Source organism: Balearica regulorum, chromosome 3, assembly GCF_011004875.1.
Source record: "Balearica regulorum gibbericeps isolate bBalReg1 chromosome 3, bBalReg1.pri, whole genome shotgun sequence".
NCBI lineage: Eukaryota > Metazoa > Chordata > Aves > Gruiformes > Gruidae > Balearica > Balearica regulorum.
This window is the reverse complement of record NC_046186.1, coordinates 74,594,700-74,615,672: the sequence shown is the minus strand read 5'-3', so window position 1 is coordinate 74,615,672 and position 20,973 is coordinate 74,594,700. Positions and strand designations below refer to the sequence as shown.

Sequence of the window (20,973 nt, the reverse complement as noted above, 5' to 3'; positions counted from 1 at the left end):
CAGGGCTTTGTCCCATGGTACTCTACCTCCCTGAAGAGGCCGAAGTCTGCTCTCCTGAAGTCCAGGGTAGGGAGCTTGCTGTGCGCCATCCTCACTGCCCTGAGGATCTTGAACTCCACCATTTCATGGTCACTGCATCCAAGGCTGCCCTTGAGCTTCACGTTCCCCACCAGCCCCTCCTTGTTGGTGAGAACAAAGTCTAGCATAGCACCTCTCCTCGTCGGCTCCTCTATCACTTGGAGAAGGAAGTTATCATCAATGGATTCCAGGAGCCTCCTGGATTGCTTATGCTCTGCTGTGCTGTCCCTCCAACAGATATCAGGGTGGTTGAGGTCCCCCATGAGGACTAGGGCTTGTGAATGTGAGGCTGCTTCTATCTGTCTATAGAGGACCTCATCCGTTTAGTCTTCCTGGTCAGGTGGCCTGTAGCAGACCCCCACTATAGTGTCACCTGTCCCTGGCCTCCCTTTAATCCTGACCCTTAAGCTCTCAGCTATCTCCTCATCCATCCCCAGGCAGAGCTCCATGCACTCCAGCTGGGGAGAAATGCCCGGGCACTCCTGCAGCCTGAGGTCTGCACTGCAGCCTCTCCCTTCAGCAGCTCCGTCTGGGTGGGGCAGATGGTGCAGATGCCCCAGCCGAAGCTGCAGCCTTTGCTCTCAGATGAGTGCCCACCATTCTGCCTCAAAGGTCTGGTAGGATGGGTGCCCTTGGCCTGTCACAGAATGGTGCTGGTTGCTGGGTTATGTGTACTTCAAGTCTCCCACTCGGCCAGTGGAATGCCCCTCCTTCAAAGAGGCGCCCTCCCTGCACACCCTCCTGTGCCAACCACCATGCCAAATGCCACACCAACTGCTGCGCCATGCCCTGGCTGACGTGCCGTGCCCTGTTTGCCCGCTCTGGCCGCAGCGTTCCTGGTGTCTGGCGCTCCTTGGGGTTGCCTTGCGTAGGTGTGGGGAGGCCACCATGGCTCTAGCAGTGCCCAGGCCGCGTCAGCACCTCTCGTGAGAGCTGCTGGCTCCTGGCGGGTCTCTTTCCTGGCCTCAGGAAACTCCTGTGCTCCGGAGCAGCTCCCCTCGGTGACTGACACGGTTGGAACAACTGACATGGTAGGAACAGGCTCAACACCCATACACTCTAGTGCATTTATATTTGTTTACTTTGGATTTCAGTTTGGCACCGCAGCCTAAGCTTGTATAACGGCAATGGGGAAATAATGATATGTACCGACACTGTTTTATATTTTCAGATGAGAAAGAAATTAGTCTACAGCTCTCAGCTTTATCTGTGCAGAGCCAGAGTTGTCTTTCCCCAGCTTCAACCATGCTGTGCTACATTCTTGCTAGACAATCTCTATCTCTGAGGGCTGGCAAGAGAACAAGAATCTCTTTTTGCAAAAGCCGATCCCCCAGACTTTTCAGAATTTATTGTGAGAAATGATCACAAAACAGACAAAATGTATAGTGCCTTCAGGCCCTTCCCTGGCCTGAATTGGAGGAGGACTTCATTATAGGTGAGTGCTTTGACCACAAAACTACTGCCTGTACTTATGCTCATGTGCACGAATATATGTGACAAGACTTGGATCCCACACAAAGTGAGATTTTTGCCAAACTCAGCATATTTCCATGAAAAACTTCAGCTTTGGGGAAAGTTGATATTTTCCAATCAAAAACCATTTAATGCCCTGTGTTGGTTTTGCAGAAGGACTCCTCCCCTTGAGGATGAAGAAGTGGCAGAAACACCGCGTGATGAACTGACCGTAACCCCCACTCCCCGTCCCCCTGTGCCGCTGGGAGGGGGGGGCGGAGGTTGAAGCCGGGAGTGAAGTTGAGCCTGGGATGATGGGAGGGGTGGGGGGAGGTGTTTTAAGATTTGGTTTTATTTCTCATTCCTCTACTCTGTTTTGCTTAGTAATAAATAAGATGAATTCCCTCTCTAAGTTCAGTCTGTTTTGCTCGTGACAATAACTAGTAAATGATCTCTCCCTGTCCTTATCTCAACCTGTAAGTTTTTTTTTCATTGTACCTTTTCTCCCCTGTCTAATGAAGGAGGGGAGTGATAGAGTGGCTCTGGTGGACACCTGGCCCTCAGCCAGGGTCAACCCACCACATGCCCAAACCCTTCTTCAGCTGCTCTAATCTCAGTTCCTACCTTGTCACATTGACAAAAAGCTCCAGAGGCAGATTCTTTCCTGTTTTACATTTGTGCAGCTGCTCTGTACAAACAGCACAACCAAAGAAGTTCAAACAGCACAACCAAAGAAGTTCAAACAGCACAAAAGGAAGTTACCTTCTGCATTGCACTCTGGTAGGCCATCGAACCCCAACAGCAAGTTGCCCTCATCATCATATTGTCCATAGGTGCCTGGAGGACAGGTTGGGGGTGGTTTCTCAGTGGGTGGTTCAGTGGTGGTCGGTTCAGGAGTGGTGCTGGTAGTTGTAGCAACAGTTGTTGTAGTGGTTGTAGTAGTTGTGGTAGTTGTTGGGGGCATTGTTGTAGTAGTAGTTGAGGGAGTGGTTGTTTTCTTAATCATTTCAAGACCAATCAGAGGTTTTCCTCCAAGGCTTATTATTGGTTTATCTTGTGCACTTGCTACAGGTTTACTAAATCTGCCATGTCCAAACAAAGGTAATCCATCAGGACTCACCATAGGGGCACCCTTTTCATCTAGGAGAGGAGAACAAAACCAAAAAATCTCACCATTAATCCATTTCAGGCTGATAGCATGGTATTTATGAACAGTAGATACCACAAAAGAACTGAGAGTGTGATTACAGCTTCCTGTAACTAAGCAGACAAAGAAGGTTGTTAACTAGGAAAAAGCCATGGCTAAGGAAGCTGCAAAATGGTTCAGAAAAACCTCCGATAAACCACAGTGGTGTTTACTTTTATCAGTTTTTTGATAAACACTTCTTTGGAAGACTGAAAGGAGGTTTCACTTTAGAATCACAATGTGTCAGTCCTGTAACTGTTGATGAAAGGTATGATGAATCCATATTCTGCTCCCTAATGTCAAACATGTGCAAGGAAAAACTGGGATGAGTTGGTGAGATGCTGTCACCGCAGATAAACTTTTGTGCCAAATTCCGAATACTGCAAATATTCATGGTAACCAGTTTGACAGCAGGCACTGAATTTGCATTCAAGAGATCTATACAGGTGCACTGATATGCAAACAGCAGTGTTTTCACAGATCACATACACAGGGTTTTTTTTTACTATTTGTGCTCAGTTTCAGAAGAAAAAATAAAATTATCACATACAAATGGCTGATACAGTGCTAGCGGTGGGAAATAATTATTTCTATGTATACGAAGATATAAACAAGCATCGCTCCTTATCCTGGCTCAGTTCTGCAGTCCTTTCTAATGCTGATACAAGTGAGATGGACTTGGGTGATTCTTGCTGGCTTGTACTCTGGAGCTTCACAGGGTGCCTCAAAGCCTCCCCAGGTCCTGCAATGTGCTGACTGCCTGATGTAGACTTGAGGTACAAGCAACTCCAAATGGCTTGCATGGGACCTGGGGATGCCTGAAGCATTCAACAGCTCAAAGACTTGTACCATGCGCACAAAAACTGCAGATTTTTTTCTCTAAGAAGGAAGCTGTCACTTACTTACCAACAATTGTACGTCCATCCCCTCCTAATTTCACTCGGAGAGGGTTGCCTTGGGAATCTTGGAGGTATTTTCCTTCAACGTTTAACACTAGCCCTCGGTCAAGATCTACAATCTAAAAGCAATAGAGGGACTCAAGTTTAGCTAACACAAGAGGAGGTGAAATGACATTTCACAGCAACAGAAATCCTCGGGAATTTCAGATGCTAAATGTGATGTTCAGGAATAGCTACAACATCCACAGACTTTTAAAAGTGAGTCACTAATTGTATAGTAATCACTGAAAACTCACTGCTGAAGAAAGCAAATCCTCAGGAGCTGGGCTCCAAAGTTGCACAGCAACCATATTCATATTGCATACTGTAGCTTTCGTGTGCAAAGGAGCAAATCCCTCAATTTTCTTGGGCTGTGCAACTCCTAAGATGGATTCCTGTAATACTGATTTCAGTATGACCCCGAGTCCTTTCGAAGACAGGATTTAAAAGTATGTCTACTAATGACAAAAAAGGGAAAATTAAACTAGTTAATTTAGATTGAAATGGCAGTGAAAACAAAGTAGCTAATAGTTTAATTGGAGTAGGAGACTGAAGAAAAGCCTCTGTCTCATAAAACAAATCTGTCTGAGAGCTCGGATTGATTGCAAGAGGTAACTGCAGTTAAAAATCCAGTCCTCATTGCTATTTAAATCCAAAATAGCTGAATTGCATGCTGTTTTAACCAGAGGTAACAGTCACTGAGCCACAGAACACAAAAATGCAAAAGGTGTTAAGTGCTGGGAGGAAACTGGGAAGAGGACGTGAGCAGAGTTCCAGGTTGGCCAGACAGACTTACATTTGGTGCTGGGGAAAAGACTGTAGCAGAAGGGGCAGTCGATCATGATATCAGTCTCTGAATGAGATGTTGACATAGATCTTCTTGCTTTACAAGGTGTTCTTCCTGCTTGCAGCAAATCCCTCCTCTCATGGGCTAGAGAGAGATGGCCCACAGCCTCCCAAGGACCTTTCTAGCCCACTTTCTGGAGTCTATTTAAAGGGCTTTGGGCATGTTTTCAAAATGTCTCCCTTGAATGTGACATAGAATCATAGAATGGTTTGGGTTGGAAGGGACCTGAAAGATCATCTAGTTCCAAGCCCCTTGCCATGGCAACTTCTCTGGGCATACATACCTGAAGCACCTTTTTACATTCCTCTAACGCAAAAGGTAAGATTGAAGTGGCCATAAAATAAATGTCTTTATGTGTCACGCAACGTGTGAGCAGCTCTACCGATGCCAGGGAAGGGGGTCGCAGTCTCCTCCTGCTCAGTGTTTATGCAAACACACAGGAAACACCAGTTTCTTCCCTGCATTCATTGGTTATAAACTTACTGGAAAGGATTTTAAAAGACAAATTCTGGGCTTGTAGGCACCTACTGGGGTTTTCCTATCAATGGCATCTGAGCTCTTCTGAAAATACCCCTGAAAACATGTCTGTATGAATGGGAAAATGCTTAAAGATACCTACATATGTGCATTTAAAGCATCGTGACACTTATGGAGTGACTTTACATTTCAATTCTCTTGCGCATGAGCTTCTCCCTGCAGTGTGAGTCTGGGAGAAGCATTGCTGAACACATCTTTCATCGCAGCTATCCTGGGCAGTCCCCACTCACGCTGCACAGAAGACAAGCTCTGAGTCACTGGAGAATGTAAGCCCCACTGATTGTGACAAAAAAAACCTTTTCGCTAAATCTATAGGAGTAATACTGTAGTTGAAAATTCAAGCCATCAGGCTTTAAAACAGACATTTAAAATGTTCAAATAATGAAATGCAGAATTTGTGATTAGATTTCAATGGAACAGTGGAAACTAGATCGCTAAGTATAACCGCACTTTACAGCTTCATTGACTGAGGGCACTGTTCTCTCTTTTCTTCATGAAAATGTAAATACAATAAAAGGCCAAAGCATCTTGAATTTGGAGAGAAGGTCACCCTACCCACTTTGTTCCTTGAGGGCCATTGATTACTCTCTGTCCACTTGGCTTTCCATTATTACCAGGTAGTATTTTTCCATTTCCATTTCCATTTTTTGTTGTAAGATTAGGTCTGCCATTGTAACCTGAAACAGAGAAGAAAACACACTATTCTGAAGAAAGCTGTGCATACTACAAACCATATTTTAAAATGCAAAGAAATGCATTTTCTGACTGATCTGGATATAAACAAGAGCAGAAGGAGCCCTCACCACACTCGGCAAATCAGGCATTTCATTTCTGCTTGGAGCAACTGTTGTGACAATGTCAGGTCCCTGCAGCTGACACAAGCATCTGAAATGGTTTCTTCTGAAAAGGTTAAACAGTCATGGTTTGTTTCTACCATGTTTATTTGGTGTCTTTATTCCCTCTTGTTTTTTTTAAGAAAGCAGGGCAATATTTCTAGATAGCACTACAGCCATTAAAATGTTTGTGATCTTTGTAAACATTTGAGGAGTGGGGTGAGCAAAGAAACCATTACTAAACACCGCCACTTGTTTAATCCTATCTTTATACAAAGCTGTAGCGACAAACTGAAATGAGAGGGGATGGGAAGTACCTCCTTTTTTTTTTTTTTTTTAACGTGTAAAAGGAAGGACTCTCCTCTAGCTGAAAAATCACCCCTACACAGAAGCACACTGAGCTCAAAAGTGGAGAAGCAGTGGCACTGAGCTGCAGGCATTTCAGCAATTTTCACATCCTAGCTCAGACACTTGTCTCCAGAAAAACATATACGAAAATGTATACATATATTAACTGAAAAATATATATATATTAACTGAACACTCCTTGGCTATTAACTTCCTGATTGCATGGTTAGCAGTAAGCTGGTATACAACCTCCATAGAGAAATCTGGTATTCTTTCATGCCATGCATCCATGGTATTATTTAAGGTCCCTTCCCATCTTGAAGCTCTGCAAGCTGGTGGACCTCTACACAACACTGAGTCTGACTAAAGCACAGCAAATACAATAGCCCAGCTGCATGCTCCTTACTGTATAACTGTGAGGCCGCGTTAAACAAAACATTGTTATCTACATATAGCATAGAAGGTATTTACTAAAACACTCAAGTCACTCAATACTATTTTGGATGTCCATGCATTGGAGGGAAGAAAAACCATTTCTATCTCGCAAAATCACTGAGACTGTCTGGGATTCTCCATAGGCGGCATGGGGAATCAGCAGGTGACACACCTTGACATGTACTGGACCCGCTGTTCAGGGTCAGCAGATATTCTACCAGAAAGCAAGCCTCTAACATTTAGGGTAAATCACAGCCAGGTAGTAGAGGACCTGACTGTGATGCGAGCAGTCCTCAACAGGAATGTGCAACCCTAAGCTGTCACTTAGAAAAAAGGAAAGTGGCTTAAAAATTAATTAAAGAAAACATAGAATGTAAAGACAGCATGAGGAAACACCTCACTGCCAAGGTGTGGGCAAGGTAGCACTATATAACGTACAAAAGCCTTTTAGTAATCCATATGATGAAGAGCAATATATCTCAGAGGTTGTCATATTCTGAGTACAAATGTACTTTCAGTGAGAATTAAGTGAACTCACTGCTCAATAAGGAACATATTTTTCCAATTTAGTACCTAACTGTCATTTCCTCTGTGGATCACAGGATCCCGTGCAGATCAGACAACGGGACCAAAGGTCTGGGGCACCACATTACACCAATTAGGCAATGTCCTCAAGAACCGGGCTCCCTGAGAACCACCAAAATAAGAAGCAATACATTATACTAAATAACTGAACCTGCATTATGACGGAGGACTTTTCATCCAACTGCTGATCTTAGGAAAAACACATTTCAGTGAGGTTACTACCAGAAAGATACCTTGTCTATAAGGAGGTCTAACAAATTGCCGTTGGGAAGGGCTCCGTAGCCTGGAGTTCAATAGTCGCTGTCGAGGGGACAAAGTAGAAGAAGAAACTGTTGGAGAAACAGTGTGTGTGGTGGTAGATGCAGAAGAACGTGGCCAGACAAAGCTTGGTTTAGATGAGGTATGCTTGCTAGAGGACTGAGTAATCCGTGATGCTATGGCAGAGCTTCCTGGTGATTCGAGTGAAGATATTTTTAATGTTGGAGTTTTTTCCTTCTCTTCCTCTTCAGAGCTTACTTTGTGAGGTAGAAGAGTGTCCATAGATTTCCTTTTATTGCTCGTAGTGTCATCATATGTGTTTTTGTTACCTCTAGAAACAGAAGGGGACCATTTTGCTGTCAAAGATGAGGGTTTATCTTCCACTTCTTTCTGATCATATTCGCTGTAATAATCATCCTCTTCATTAGAAACTGACTGACGAGATTTAGATGAAGAGGAGGAAGAAACTTTTTGAGGAGGTTCAGCTTTGGACATTTTTGAGGGCAACAAACCATATTTTTTCTCTGTTTGGGACACTGTTCTTGTAGCAACCATTGAGCGATTAGGTAATGAAGGACGAGCTTGTCTTGAAGAAGTAGATGACAACCTTGGATTATACTGGTTGTCTTTTGCTGTATCACTGGCAGAACTGGAGTCTGGCTGAGTAAGTTTTGGTTTGTAGGAAGGTACCTGAGAACCTGGCTGCTGTTGCTTTGATAGAGATGGACTTGAGCTTCCCTGAGAGAAAGATGTATGCAGTCTCCTAGAAGAGGACACGTCTTTAGGAAACACAGAGCGGCTGCTTGCTCTGTCACTGCCTTCTGTTACATCCTCATCATCATCTTCCTGTAATTCTTCATTACTCTGGGATGAGACATGAGATGGGAGACGCCGGCCCCTTGAATGCAGTAAGGAAGGATTGGTTTGTGCCCTCTGCAGAGGGTCTGAGCGGGAGGTCTTCTCCAATGGAAGATGAGAGGAGGACGTCTTTTTAGGCAAAGATACACTTGGTTTTGATCGAGCGAGGGTTTCTTTTACCTCTCGACTGTTCTCCTCTTCAGGCTTATGTTTGGAAAGAGAAGACTGCAAAAGAGAATGCTTTTCTGGAGCAGCCGCTCGACTTTGTTGTTCTTCTGAGTCAGAGCGGGGTGACTTTTCACTGTGTGTCTCTCTCACATGAGAATCAGAATCTACGTGAGGATTTCTTCTCTTGGAATAGATTGCTGAAGAAGGCTGCCTGGAAGAGGGTAGAGAAGGAAATAAGGGGTTTGCATCTTGTGAGTCCTCCCTATAATTCTTATCAATATCCTTTCCATCAGATTTGGCACTGGTGGAGGAGCGAGACTGCGGTGAAGAGTGACCAGAAACAGCAGACCTCGAGGAGACTGCCACTGCAGCTAATTTTGAATCCTTCCACGTGTGAGAACTAGAGCCTGAGGGAAGCCTTGCTTGCTGTGACCTAGAACTGGGCTGTCCTGCTCTGTCCTCTGCTTCTTCACTGTCAAACTCATGAGCATGGGAATCTGCTGATTTGGAAGTGGATTGATGTGAGTGACCTAGAGACCCAGACCTACTGGGATGACTTGGGACAACCTCCTGAGAGATAGCAGACTGCCGATTTGATGGCAAAACGAGGCGACTAGGCTCTGAAGTTTTAGAAGACACTTTCACCAGCATGGGGTCTGGCTTTCCTTCCACATTACCTGCAAGATCATTACTTTTGGCAGGCAGAGGGTGGGAAGAGGTTTGAGAAGGCACATTAGTGTTGCTTTGTCTCATTTGCTTTGTTTCGTTATCTGTGTATTTAGGAACAGACGAGGCAGAAGAGTGTTGTGCTGACGATGGTAACAGTGCTGGTGGCTCCTGTTTCTCTGTGCTTGTCTGCTGTGACACCTCTGATGTCTGAGTTCGAACAGAGGTCCTTCCTGAGGCAAGGACAGGGTGGACTGGTCGACTAGGGGACAAAGGTCTTACAATCCTCCTCTGATCCTGGGCTTTTGGTGGCATCATTGGAGCTTCTTGGGAGGAATCACGATCGTCTGTCACTTCGGTGGATTGGAGATCAGGTTCTGGCTCACCTGTCTTTCTAGAAGGTAACTGAGATTTACTTAGGACCCCTCCTCGAGTCAATATTTTATTCTTATATTCAGAAAGAAGACTCTTTTTATCACTAACATTAGGTGAATGAACAGACGACTGCTTAGAGGAAAGTGATGGCTGGACTTTTGAAGAAACAGAGGAAGTTTGAGAAGGAGATGAGCCAGCATTCCCAGGTTTTTTAGCCTCTGAATCTTGAATATTTGGTTTTTGCTGAGCAACTGAATCCTCATGAGCAGCTGGAGGGGAAAAAAAGTGTTTATTCAAAACTATAGAAGAAAAGAAAAAAATCGTTTATTCATAATAAGAGAAGAAGCACAAAAAACTGACTAAGAGAAGAAACCAGCCAGGTAGCAAGAACAAGACAACTTAGGAGAATGTGAGACTAATTCTGTATTAACCAGTCTATGTGGAACTATTGTAACTTGGGTAAAACTAAGAGCTATTAAAATCAAACATCTAAAAGCAGGGACTGCAACATCATATCAGTGTAATCAAATCTTCAGCAGAGCTTAGTCATGTTGATGACATGGTGCTGCATTATCCCATCTGAGGCTGTGGCCCACATTCTTAGTTAACTCAGCAAATCTTCTGTCCCCACAACAGCATCTTTTTGGCAAGAAGTAACACGAGGAGTAGTACCTGAGTACCTGAGTCTAACTGACTTTCAAGAGCAGCAGTTGTCAGGAATAGTGCAACCAAAGACACAAAGGATTGTATTCTTTGGCCTTTGGATAACACGAGCACACAGTGTTTTCATGCAGGAAACAGAGTATGGTACGCATTTATTTAAAATGTTAAAATGTCCATAAAATGTCCTTTTACATGCTGCAGTAACAGAAATAGTATTAAGGAAGTAAAATCCCATGGGTTAGATGAAGCACAGAGGAAGCTAAGAAAAGTCGGTAAGAACGAACATAACTGGGACCAAGGCAAGAATGGGCAGGTTACGCAATCAGTGCAAGGCTTGGTGCTCACCTGCTGGGATAGCGACACTGAAGGCTTTAGACTGAGGACCTGGTCCCCTCCTGTTTGCTGCACGAATTTTGAAAATATAGCGCTCCCCGGCCTGCAGACCATCTATTATGGCTGATGTTGTAGCTCCAGAGTAGGTGATGGACTTTGCTCCAAATGGCTTGAGAGCCGGGGCGTATGAAAGAATGTATTCTGAAATGATTTGGCAGACGGTTGGAAGGAGGAAACTGAAAACAGTCCTGTTTCCAGCGGACAGACTGTATGGGTAGGATGAATTAGAACGTGCATTACTAAAATTAATACACTAGCAATGCACGCCGAGTCAACAGCTGGAGTATAAAGACATGAGAGAGATATATATACATATATATGTAGGTAAGTTGAATATTTGTTCATCTTAACAGACAAAATCAAATCACATCAATGACCTAATGATTAAGGCAGAATATGTTAGCTATACCTTTGTAAAAATACATAAGCAACAATGCCCATCAGAGTGAAGAGTCACCAACAGGAGCCAGATGACAGCTGTGCATTCCAGAGAAGGTGTGGAGGACATAAGAAAGTTACAGCACCAACTACTGTACCAGGAGACCTTTTTTTGTTTCTGGACACTGACTAATAAAGGGAAAAAAATGAGTCCTCTGAAAAACTGCCCTAAATCAGAAATAACAGAGGATATCCACAAAGTGAAAACACACTGGAGGCAGAAAACATGTATGAACATTGCCAGGAAAATGCACACCGTCCTACTACTTGTGGAAATCTAGTCTGAAAGACTGTGCAAATCTTTTAGGTAGTGCAGATTGCTAAAATCGGAATGCCTGTGCCATTACAGCTGATGGACCACAAGCAGATTTTATACTTCCCAAGAAAAAGAGAAATTTTGAGCTTACTGATTAGCTACCAAGATATTTTCAATCAACAATGCACGATCCAGAGAATATTCCTCCAAAACATAACTTGCTCACAATGGTGGACAACACACAATCGCATTGCTGACTGTAGCTATGTCCACAGCAAAGAAGAATGTTAAAAAAATTTCTTTCCCACAGAAATTATGTGAAAGAAAAACAAAATGCTGTAGTCACATAATTATCATTCAAGACATCAGTATTAAAATCAGGTGACATTATTCATTACTATTAATTACTTACCCTACATTTCCAATAGAGCCTTGACACAGCTATAATTGCACTGTACTTTAAGACCCTAGTCATGCAAAAGCAGGTCTGCCAGTCCACTGTGGTGAAACTCTACCAGCTCCAAAGCCCGTATACTCATTCCTCAGCAGTGCTGGAGCCTGAGGAGCATACCCATGAAAACACCAAAGGATTTACTTTAATCTTGGAAACAATATTACTGCAGTCACATATAAGTGTTTCCAGCTGAGTCTTTGCTTAGAGGGGTTTTAGCTGTAATCTACAGGCCAGTAGGTAAAATTCATGCCTGGATGATTGAGGTTCTTATTCAGAAAAGATACTTCTACCAGGAAATAACAGCACTGCATATTGCCAAATGGTAGCAATAGCACGCCTGTCCAACAAAATCAAAATCTGACACAATGTGCTTAACTACAGCCAGGGCCAAACGCCACTGCAGAGAGAGCAAAGCAAGGTCTTGTTGCCACTTAAGCAACTCACCCTTCTCTCACCTTTCCGTTTAGGATTACTGTGGTACCTGTGTTCTGTATTAGCTTTCTGTATCGAGAGAAATTTCACCCCTGTAGGAATAATTGTAGGCATGAAGAGGAGTCTTCCCATTACACTCCCAAGGAGTGTAGGTAAGATCTCAGCCATGTGCAAGCCTCCTTTTCTTTTCAATCCTCTGTAAGAGGCACGGGTATCGGACCAAAACTGGATTTTGAAAATAAGTTCAAAGGGCTGCCAAGTTTTCTCTCTCTACACAAAGAAACAAAAGAAGACTTGAGGAGTCACAGTGCCATGATGGGAAAACTCTAGAACATAATAACACCTTTTAAAACAGGAAACTTAATGTTTTTCTGAAAACAACCCATATTCATTGTGTTAAGAAATAAGCCATGCATAGGTCATCAAAATCAAGGAAAAAAAGTCATCAATATTTTATATGCAAATGCATTTAATGCTCAGTTGAAAAAAAATATCAAGGTATTAGAAGGCATAGTAAGCTTTGGATGTGTTTTTTTGGTTTGTTTGATTTGTTTTTGTTTTTGTTTTGTTTTGTTTTAAGATACACAGGAGTTGCGTTAATTGCAGAAGCACTGGTGTAACTTCTGGTAACTCTCAAATGGCTACTGGAGCCATTACTTACAGTAATTACCCATTACTTTAACACATGGTATAAATATATAAAAGGACAGAGTTGAAAAACAAAAGCACCAAAAGACAAAAAATCCTGATTAGTATGTGCTGTCAAAACAACAACAAAGTGCTAATCCAGTGGTTTCATTTAGCCAGTATAAGTATTATTTTTGTCATTTATTTAGTTTAAAAATAAGACCTCTCCTGTAATACTTCATACTCAAGAAAAACAATGATATATTAGACACATATAAGTGTTCAGCCCTTGAATATCAGATATTTTTAAAATGATTGTCTTGGATGAATCATCTAAAGATCAGCAGACGAAAATGGTCAAAAGGCTACAGACTGCTCAAAATTAGGAGCAGATTTGAAATTTAAGATAATGTCCCTGCATGACCCTACCTTAAGAAATAATAATTCTTGGATACAATTGCAGGTCCATTGAAGCAATTGGCAAGACTCCTACTGACTTCAAAGAGGAAGGAATTCCACCACTGCCCTGAAGAACACTTAAAGTAGGTCTTGTATGCAGACACGGTACACTTCCCTCCAGGCCAAAGGTTTTTTAAATTCTGAGATGCTACAGTGCTGATAAGGCACCTCCAGAAACTGGTGTAACTCAAGAACACAATCCCATCAACCACCAGAGAACGGAAGTGGCTAAAAAATCAGCCTGTTCATTTTCAGAGGAAAAAAGGAAAAAAAAAAAAAATCCCAGAAAGCTTTTTTTCTTTTAAATCCTATGCAAGTAAATAGCCACTGACAAATTACCTTTATGACCATGTACAATAACGCTATAGTACACAAGGTTTATACATGATATCTGTTGAAATCACTATTTGCACTTGCTTTTTAAGCTGAGGCTTTCCTTCCACGATAAACTAGAAATAAAACACAACATAAACCCACTCACTTTCTTGGCAACTACCCAACTTTTCCTTCTTCGCCTAACTGTTACAAATCCTTTGGGAAACTTACTTCTTGAGCTTCATTTCAACCTGCTTAATAATGGAAGAAGAGGTAAGCGTGCATGCGTGACACCCCGGGAAGCTCTGGGACATCCCAGGCACACGGTGACGATTGCTTCCCAGCAGCGGTGTGGAGATGCTGGGCTGGAAACAAGAAAATCTTTCTGGGGTATAAGCTATTAACAACTGAAAAAATCCTGGCACTGTCAACAGTTCCAGCTTGCTGCGGAGCAGCAGACTGGCTTCGAGAAGACCAGCTCCTTGGAGGGGTTAAAAACTGACAGTGATGACTTACCTTTGACTTTCCCTTCACTCTCTGGGAGAGCATCCCAGGATGCTGCTACAGAGGTTGGTTTCCCCTTTAGTGGCCAAACATCCAAATTTTCAGGTGCGCTGGCAGGAGCTGTGAAACAACCATACACAGAAGAGGCAAGTAAGAAAAGGTGGCATACACAGCATACACCTTTTGCTCCTCCTCACAGCAGAAATTCCTATACGGCCATTTCAAAGGTAAATGTGAAGAGCGCACATGGCTCAGGGCCACATGTGCCTGTATTACACCTTTGTATCAGACTCCTCTTGTGAAATTTTATTCCATACTCTTAGGAACAGGCTGTCTGCACAAGACTGCTACTGTGGCTTAGCTGGAACAACATGGTATTTTGGTTGTTATGGACCACTTCCCTGTACCAAAGGGGCCCCACAGCTTCTCCATGGTGGAGGGAGGATTTAAATTTGCTGCCCACAGAATGGGACAGCAGCCAAGCTGCTCCTCCCAAAGGAATGGGCACATCCAGCTGCAGGGGTCCAAGGTGCTGACCCATCCCCCAGAAACACCCAAACCATCTCCCCCTGTTCTCCTGGTGCCACAAGAGCAGCCCTGGTGTGCAGGGACATAGGCAGCAGCACCGAGGCTTTTCCCATGTTCCCAACCCTCTGCTGCCCCAGGCAACCACTTATTCTGGCTTTCCCTCAAGTCAGCCCTATTTCTCAGCTCATACTGTAAGACTTGTGTTACCCCAAGGACCTTTTGAATACATACCCGCCTCCGGCGTCCGTTGGTAAACAGACACGCTCCATTTGCCTTCCTTTTCTCCCTCCAAGATTTGGACAGCAAACTCATACATGGTGTCCGGCAGTAGATTCTCCACCAGCGCCCGCCGGTTGGACACCTGCTTGTAATCCCACCTTGCTGATTCCCCCTTTTCCCGATAGCGAACACTGTATTGCCTGGGATCAGAAACACACAAAAATAAGAATTCACATGTCGAAACCTAGCGTTAGCAGGACCGGAGAGGGACGGGGCTGCTTTCTCATCAGCTAGCCTGCTGGAGCTTATTGGGGAACCTACCAAAATGCAAACAGCAAAGTACCACCACCACCATCACCAGCCAGCATCTTTTAAGCAAACATTTGTGCCTTCCTCTAATGGAGTCTGATTGCTTTCACCCCAAGGGACGGACCGCTCTTTCCAGCCTCTTACTCAAAACACCCTCTGCCCCAGGGGAAGCTGTAGGGCTTCCCAAACCAAGCCAGGTGTCCTGGGGCTCCCCGCCACCATCTCGCTGCCCCATGGCCATGAGCACAGCTGGACATCTGGGAGCCCCTTGGTCCCAGAGCAGCACTGGCGGCTCAGTTCCCACGTGTCTGCCCAGATAATTGCTTCCACAAGGAAACTGAGAACATCTGAAATTTCCATTTCTTCTACTGTGCCCCTTGGGGTGTTTCAGTGCTGGGTTGCACAGCCCTTCACTGTTCCCAGACTGAGCAACACAATCCAGAGCTTTCAGACCTTTGGCAGTTTCCAGCCTGTTTCTCTGTTTACTTTGGTCTCCAGCTGCTGCAATATACTGCTGTGAGCCAAGCTCTCCCACTCACAAGAGCCCCCAACCTGCTCAGCCTCAGCTGCACAGGGTTTCTGGAGAGTCAGCAAATGCAGGGGGCACTGACGGGCATCTTTCCCATTGCAGTGATGCTTCCTTCACACACTGTATGATCCTTCTTTCCCCATGGGAAAATTCCCATAGGGATTTGCTGACCATGGTGATATACCAGCATTTGAATAGCTAAATATCCCCAGTTGATGCTGATGACATTTCAGAAGGGCTCTAAACCCCTGTAGTCCAGCACTTACACAGACCTCTAAATGCTAGAGACCAGTGCGCAGGGAGACAAGGAGGGTACATCACCCCACATCCACCCACATCAGGTTTCTAACAGCTTCTTTGAAGCACCCCCTACCAGCCATTGTCATAGGTAGGGATATACAAATTCCTATGCCCTAAGCTAAATTATTCTCATAATCAACTGTAATTAAATAAATGCAAAATCAATCAGTAATGCGTTGGCAGCACTTCACCTTCAGTATGCATTCAGAAAAGAAAACACAAGGCTAACTACCTATTCGCTGCAACCTTCTGTTTTTCATACAGTGGGTCTGTCCAAGCAACGAGCACAGACTGAGAGGACATAACTCGAACAGTTATGTCTTGTGCCACCTCCACCTCTTCCTCCTCTGAAATGGCAAAACAAAATAGCATATCAATAACAACATCAGAGTTGTCCTAAAAACCAGTAACTGCCTTCAGCTGACCTTATAGTATGTACACAGCACAGATGAAAAACAAATACCGTGGTAGTGGAAAACCAAGTACTGATGGTACCCCATGGAAACATAATTTCTTCTGTTAGTTGTCTGCTTACAAGACCAGATTACTATTCTACAGTCTGGCAAACTCACTGCTAGAGCTCCCTGGAGAGCAGAAATTTTGCCTTATGAAAAATTTTTAGATTTTAAAATTTGATTTCTATTTTGAAGGGCAATAAAAGCAGGGACCGTCAAGAATTTTTCACAAGGGAGAATTCCTCCATATTTTACATTTTTGAGTGCTTCAAACAGGTTGTTTGAATTCAGCTTTTCATTTTTTCTGGTATATAAGGCAAAAATAAAAAAAAAAATTGAAAGAAAAAATCATTGAAGTGGGCTGTTTTGACATATCAGAATATCTTTTGCAAATAATTTACAAAACTTTAAGTGAAACTAATTTTATTTTTTAAGGTTTTTAATTTTGATGAAGCTCCTTTTTCTTTCTGTCCATCAGACTTTTTCCAGTCTAGTCTACCTACTGTTGCATGAAAGACTTACTACTCTTTCTATCAGTGTCACAGCGACTATTTCCAAGTCTCCCAGAGGCACAGAATGCACAAGGTGCAACCTTCCAGCCCAAGTTTTACAGAAGAGTAACACTGGAAAACTATTGATATCTCAGAAAAGGAAAAGGGCCAGTAAACTCCGGAGTATGATTTCATTCTCTAGGGACCTTACTCATGTATGACTGAAGTCTGAGGAAAGACTGCCCTTCTCTTCAGTGAGTGGCACGTTACCCTGAAACCCAGCACTGCCCGCACAGAAGGTAGGCAGCAGGGAAGCACATTTCACTTCTTTCAATCAGGTTTTTAATGCAGAGGGTTCTCAGACAACTCCAGGTTTTCCAAGCCAAACAGCTACTGCACAAAAGTAGTGGGCTGAGAAGGCCCATCTACTACTCAGATGTGGCTTACGGGACCTATTCACAAAGTTTTGCAACGGGAGCACCTGGAGAAAGTGAGCATGAGAAATGGATGGCATCACCTCCCCAGAAAAGGCGTGAGGTGGGATTTCAATACACTATGGTTCTCAGTTCTGACGAAGGTGTTCTCCACCACCATCAAAATATCTGAAACATTCTGCAGCCCCCACAGTATTCTCATTGCAATGCGAGGGGGTGAGAAAGTGGCACTGACATGGAGATGACTCAGAATCTTGCTCATCCTTTTCAAATCTGGCAGCAGTATGTAATGCCTTCTTTTCAAAAGAAAGTGAAAACTTTTGCTGACCAGGTTTAGGCTTCTGGAAACCAACCCTTCAGAAAAGGGGGTGGAGATCTGACAAGAAGGCATACTGTTGTGAAGGTCCTGGCTTTGATTTTATCAAGTCTTCTCACACAGTTATTGTAGTGCACAACATTTGCCAATAGCTAGAGAGGAGATTAAAAAAACCCACCAAAACCAACAAAAACTTCAACAACAGAAACCCAATCAATCATGTTGCACAGTTGTATCATTTTATTAATCCTGCTTGAATTACAGAAGCAATTGGAGACATCCATTGAGCTCTTTAACACACAGAGAAAAACCTAGCAGCTCCAGTACTAAAAGACTTGCAGTCCAAAAATCACAAAGCTATCTCATTGCGTTCACATGTCTCCATGAATGGACAGCAGATGTGAAAGAAACATACCTGTGACTTTTCTTTTAGTTAAAGATGACCTATAGACAGGTTGGCTGCGTCCTTGGGAGCTCCTTGATGGCAGTGAAACCACATGAACGGACTCAGAGGCTGTACATGCAGGGAAAAAAACAGAGGTTTTCCTGTAAACATTTTCATTTAAAAAATTTTTTAGTCTTCTCAGGCAGAACTCTGTTTTATTCTTTTCTGAGATACAAAAGGAGAAGCTTACTTGAAAGTTAATTTACTTAGAGCCACAGCATTTATGTCAGAGAGTTCACTATGCGTACAATAAGAACAGTAAAATTGATATTTTAGAAGCAGAAAAGCAAGTTACTAACATGAAAAGACCATTACAAGAGTCCTATATTTTAGGATTGACTTCTCCTGATAATTTGATGATTTAAAGAACATTTGTTCTCCCTCTTTAAAAAAACCCGTAGTATAAAAGTAATGAAAACAAGAAGTAGGTACTCCAAACCATGTTACACAGTATTTCTCATCAAGATTAAGTTTGTTACTGAACTCCCACTAAGTTCCTGACAAGATTTCCATTGACTTCTGTACTGCCTGGACAGGCTCTCAACCTGCGGAGCAGTGGTACGTGCTGGGCATCAAATAAACAGGAGAGTGTCTCCCACATGTACATGTCTCAACCCTAGTACAGATGCCAGGCTGTCTCCTCCACAAGCAGTGCATAGGAAGATGAAAAAATGAAAATCAGAAAAGAGTTGAGAAATAAGTATGAAATTCCTGTTAGGAAAAGGGGGAATAACTGATAAAGGTGACTGAAGAATTCCCTCCCTTTGGCAAAACGGAGATAAAGATGTGTGCTTAATACAAAACCCACAAAGCAGAAGGGGAAATAGACATTTACATTGCAAAGCCAGGAATTCTGGAAGCCACGTGTGATTTTGCAATCATCGCCCATTTTGTAAGCCAAGACCAGACTATCTGTGGGATGGGCTTCCAGCCTACAGGAGAGATTTTGAGATAAAGAACATGGGCACACAAGTGTAACACTCCAGCACAGAGCCCATGAAAAAGCTTTAGTGGGAAGTGTGGATACATTTAATTAAACCATTAATTTTTTCTCCACTGGCCTGAAATAACATAGGGAAACAAAGTGTAAGAAGAGGACAAGAAACAATGTATTTCATAGCTGTCCCACCGCATTCAAGGAGAATCTGAGCTATGGCTCTTCTCCCCAGCCCTTCCCTATGCTATTAATATGAATAACTCACACATGGAGTCTCTTTAACACACATCTATTTCTGCTACAGTTTCTACCCTGGTCATTGTATTTTTCTGTTAAGAACATGTTACGGAATGCAATTATAGGGAGCATTTTCATTTCTAGGAAGAAGTAATGTTGATGGCTACAAGAACATGTAATCTGTGATCACCTAGGAGCCACAGGGGATGACAGAAGTGTGCTAGCTCAGCTAGATGCTATCAGGAAATCTCACTCACCTAGTTTTCTTGATTCCTGGTTTTGTCGCTCTTGCAGCAGTGGAGCATAGCTCATTCTTCGGCTGCTCTCTCCATACCCACGGAGGTAACCTTGGGATCTGCTGCGTGGACCCCTGAAGCCTGCTCCATAAGGTGGCTTCCACCGAAAAGATAACTTGCCATCTGGAGACTGGGCACGCACTCTCAGAGGTCTGTTTGGCATGTCCTTCTCTTCAAAAAATAAGCAAACACACAGAAAACCCATCACAGTTATCATGAAGCATGTGACATGTACAGCAGCCTACATATGTCTGTTGCAAGCACATCTATTAAATAACATCAGAATAAAGGACATAATTTTATACTTTTTTAATTTTGCTATAAAACCCAACTGCAGTAACACCAACTTTTCCAAGCAGGATGTACAATACTCAATAGCGTCTTTTCCCAGGCTCTTCAGACAGACTGGTGCAAGACACTGAAAGTGAAAACATATCGTAATTCAAGGACTCCTGCCAGAAACTGGGGATGTCTTGTAGCTTTCCTGTTTAATCTTTTCCTTTATTTTTTTTTTTTTTTTTTTTTCCAAATCCCCTTTCTCTAGTTCAGGCACACCAGTATATTATTTTTTTGGCAAGTGCTAAAGGTCCATGTAAAATGAAGCACAGAACTGTTTCACTATTTCTAAACTTTCTTTTAGAAAGCAATTCACATTAAAAGCAGGTTCTCTTCTCCTAAACCCACCACTAACGGTTCTGGTCTCTGAGAGCCTCATATTCAACAGGTCTGTTCTGCACATGCTTCAATTCTTGACTCCTCAAACTCCCATTATACGATCCCTTAAGCATCCAGCACTGTAACAGGTATTTTTACATTCGCTGGCAAGTTGGCAGTGTTCTTTTAAGAAGTGACACTGATGCAAAGATTACTCAAGTAACCAGTTTAGTTGCTCTGAACAGCATCTCCAGTTTTTGCGGCATTCTCCATTGCATATGACCTGCACCATGCTACTGCGCGGGCTGCAAGCAGAGCAGACAGCAGGAAGAAAAATACTGGCAGCACCAGACAGGACTGAGATCTCCCACAGCTGTAGCGATTTTTGCCTCTTATCTTTTACATTTCGCACTCAAAGCAGGTCTCAGTCTCTTCTAGCAATGCCATTCCACCAAGCACAAGGCTGTGTGAACGTACCAGCACAGAGGGTACACGCTGTATTCAAACCCTCCCACTCACTGGCTAAGCCAGTCATTGCAATCCCAGCAATGTCAAAAGAACAAGAGACTGGGACAGCAACAGCTTCCAGACACCTGGACAGATAACGAGACACAATGCACCAAAGTACCCTCTGTCAGAGCAGTAGTGAGATCCTCTTTCCAGCACCAGTTCAGGAGAGTGTATTTGTTCATCACAGCACTTAAACATGTACTGTAAT

General features: G+C 43.3%; 1 protein-coding gene across 1 annotated transcript in view; it reads right to left on the bottom strand.

Annotated features, from left to right (window-relative positions):
• Positions 1 to 20,973, bottom strand: part of FNDC1 (fibronectin type III domain containing 1) — a 77,553-nt gene that overhangs the window by 27,925 nt on the left and 28,655 nt on the right. The window contains exons 2-11 of the mRNA XM_075748485.1: positions 19,563 to 19,772; positions 18,102 to 18,200; positions 16,223 to 16,337; positions 14,865 to 15,052; positions 14,118 to 14,225; positions 10,573 to 10,761; positions 7,473 to 9,833; positions 5,594 to 5,715; positions 3,623 to 3,734; positions 2,293 to 2,670 (exon numbers count right to left, since the gene is read on the bottom strand). Of these exons, the coding sequence (XP_075604600.1) occupies positions 2,293 to 2,670; positions 3,623 to 3,734; positions 5,594 to 5,715; positions 7,473 to 9,833; positions 10,573 to 10,761; positions 14,118 to 14,225; positions 14,865 to 15,052; positions 16,223 to 16,337; positions 18,102 to 18,200; positions 19,563 to 19,772 (3,882 nt within the window). The remainder of the gene's footprint in view (positions 1 to 2,292; positions 2,671 to 3,622; positions 3,735 to 5,593; positions 5,716 to 7,472; positions 9,834 to 10,572; positions 10,762 to 14,117; positions 14,226 to 14,864; positions 15,053 to 16,222; positions 16,338 to 18,101; positions 18,201 to 19,562; positions 19,773 to 20,973) is intronic.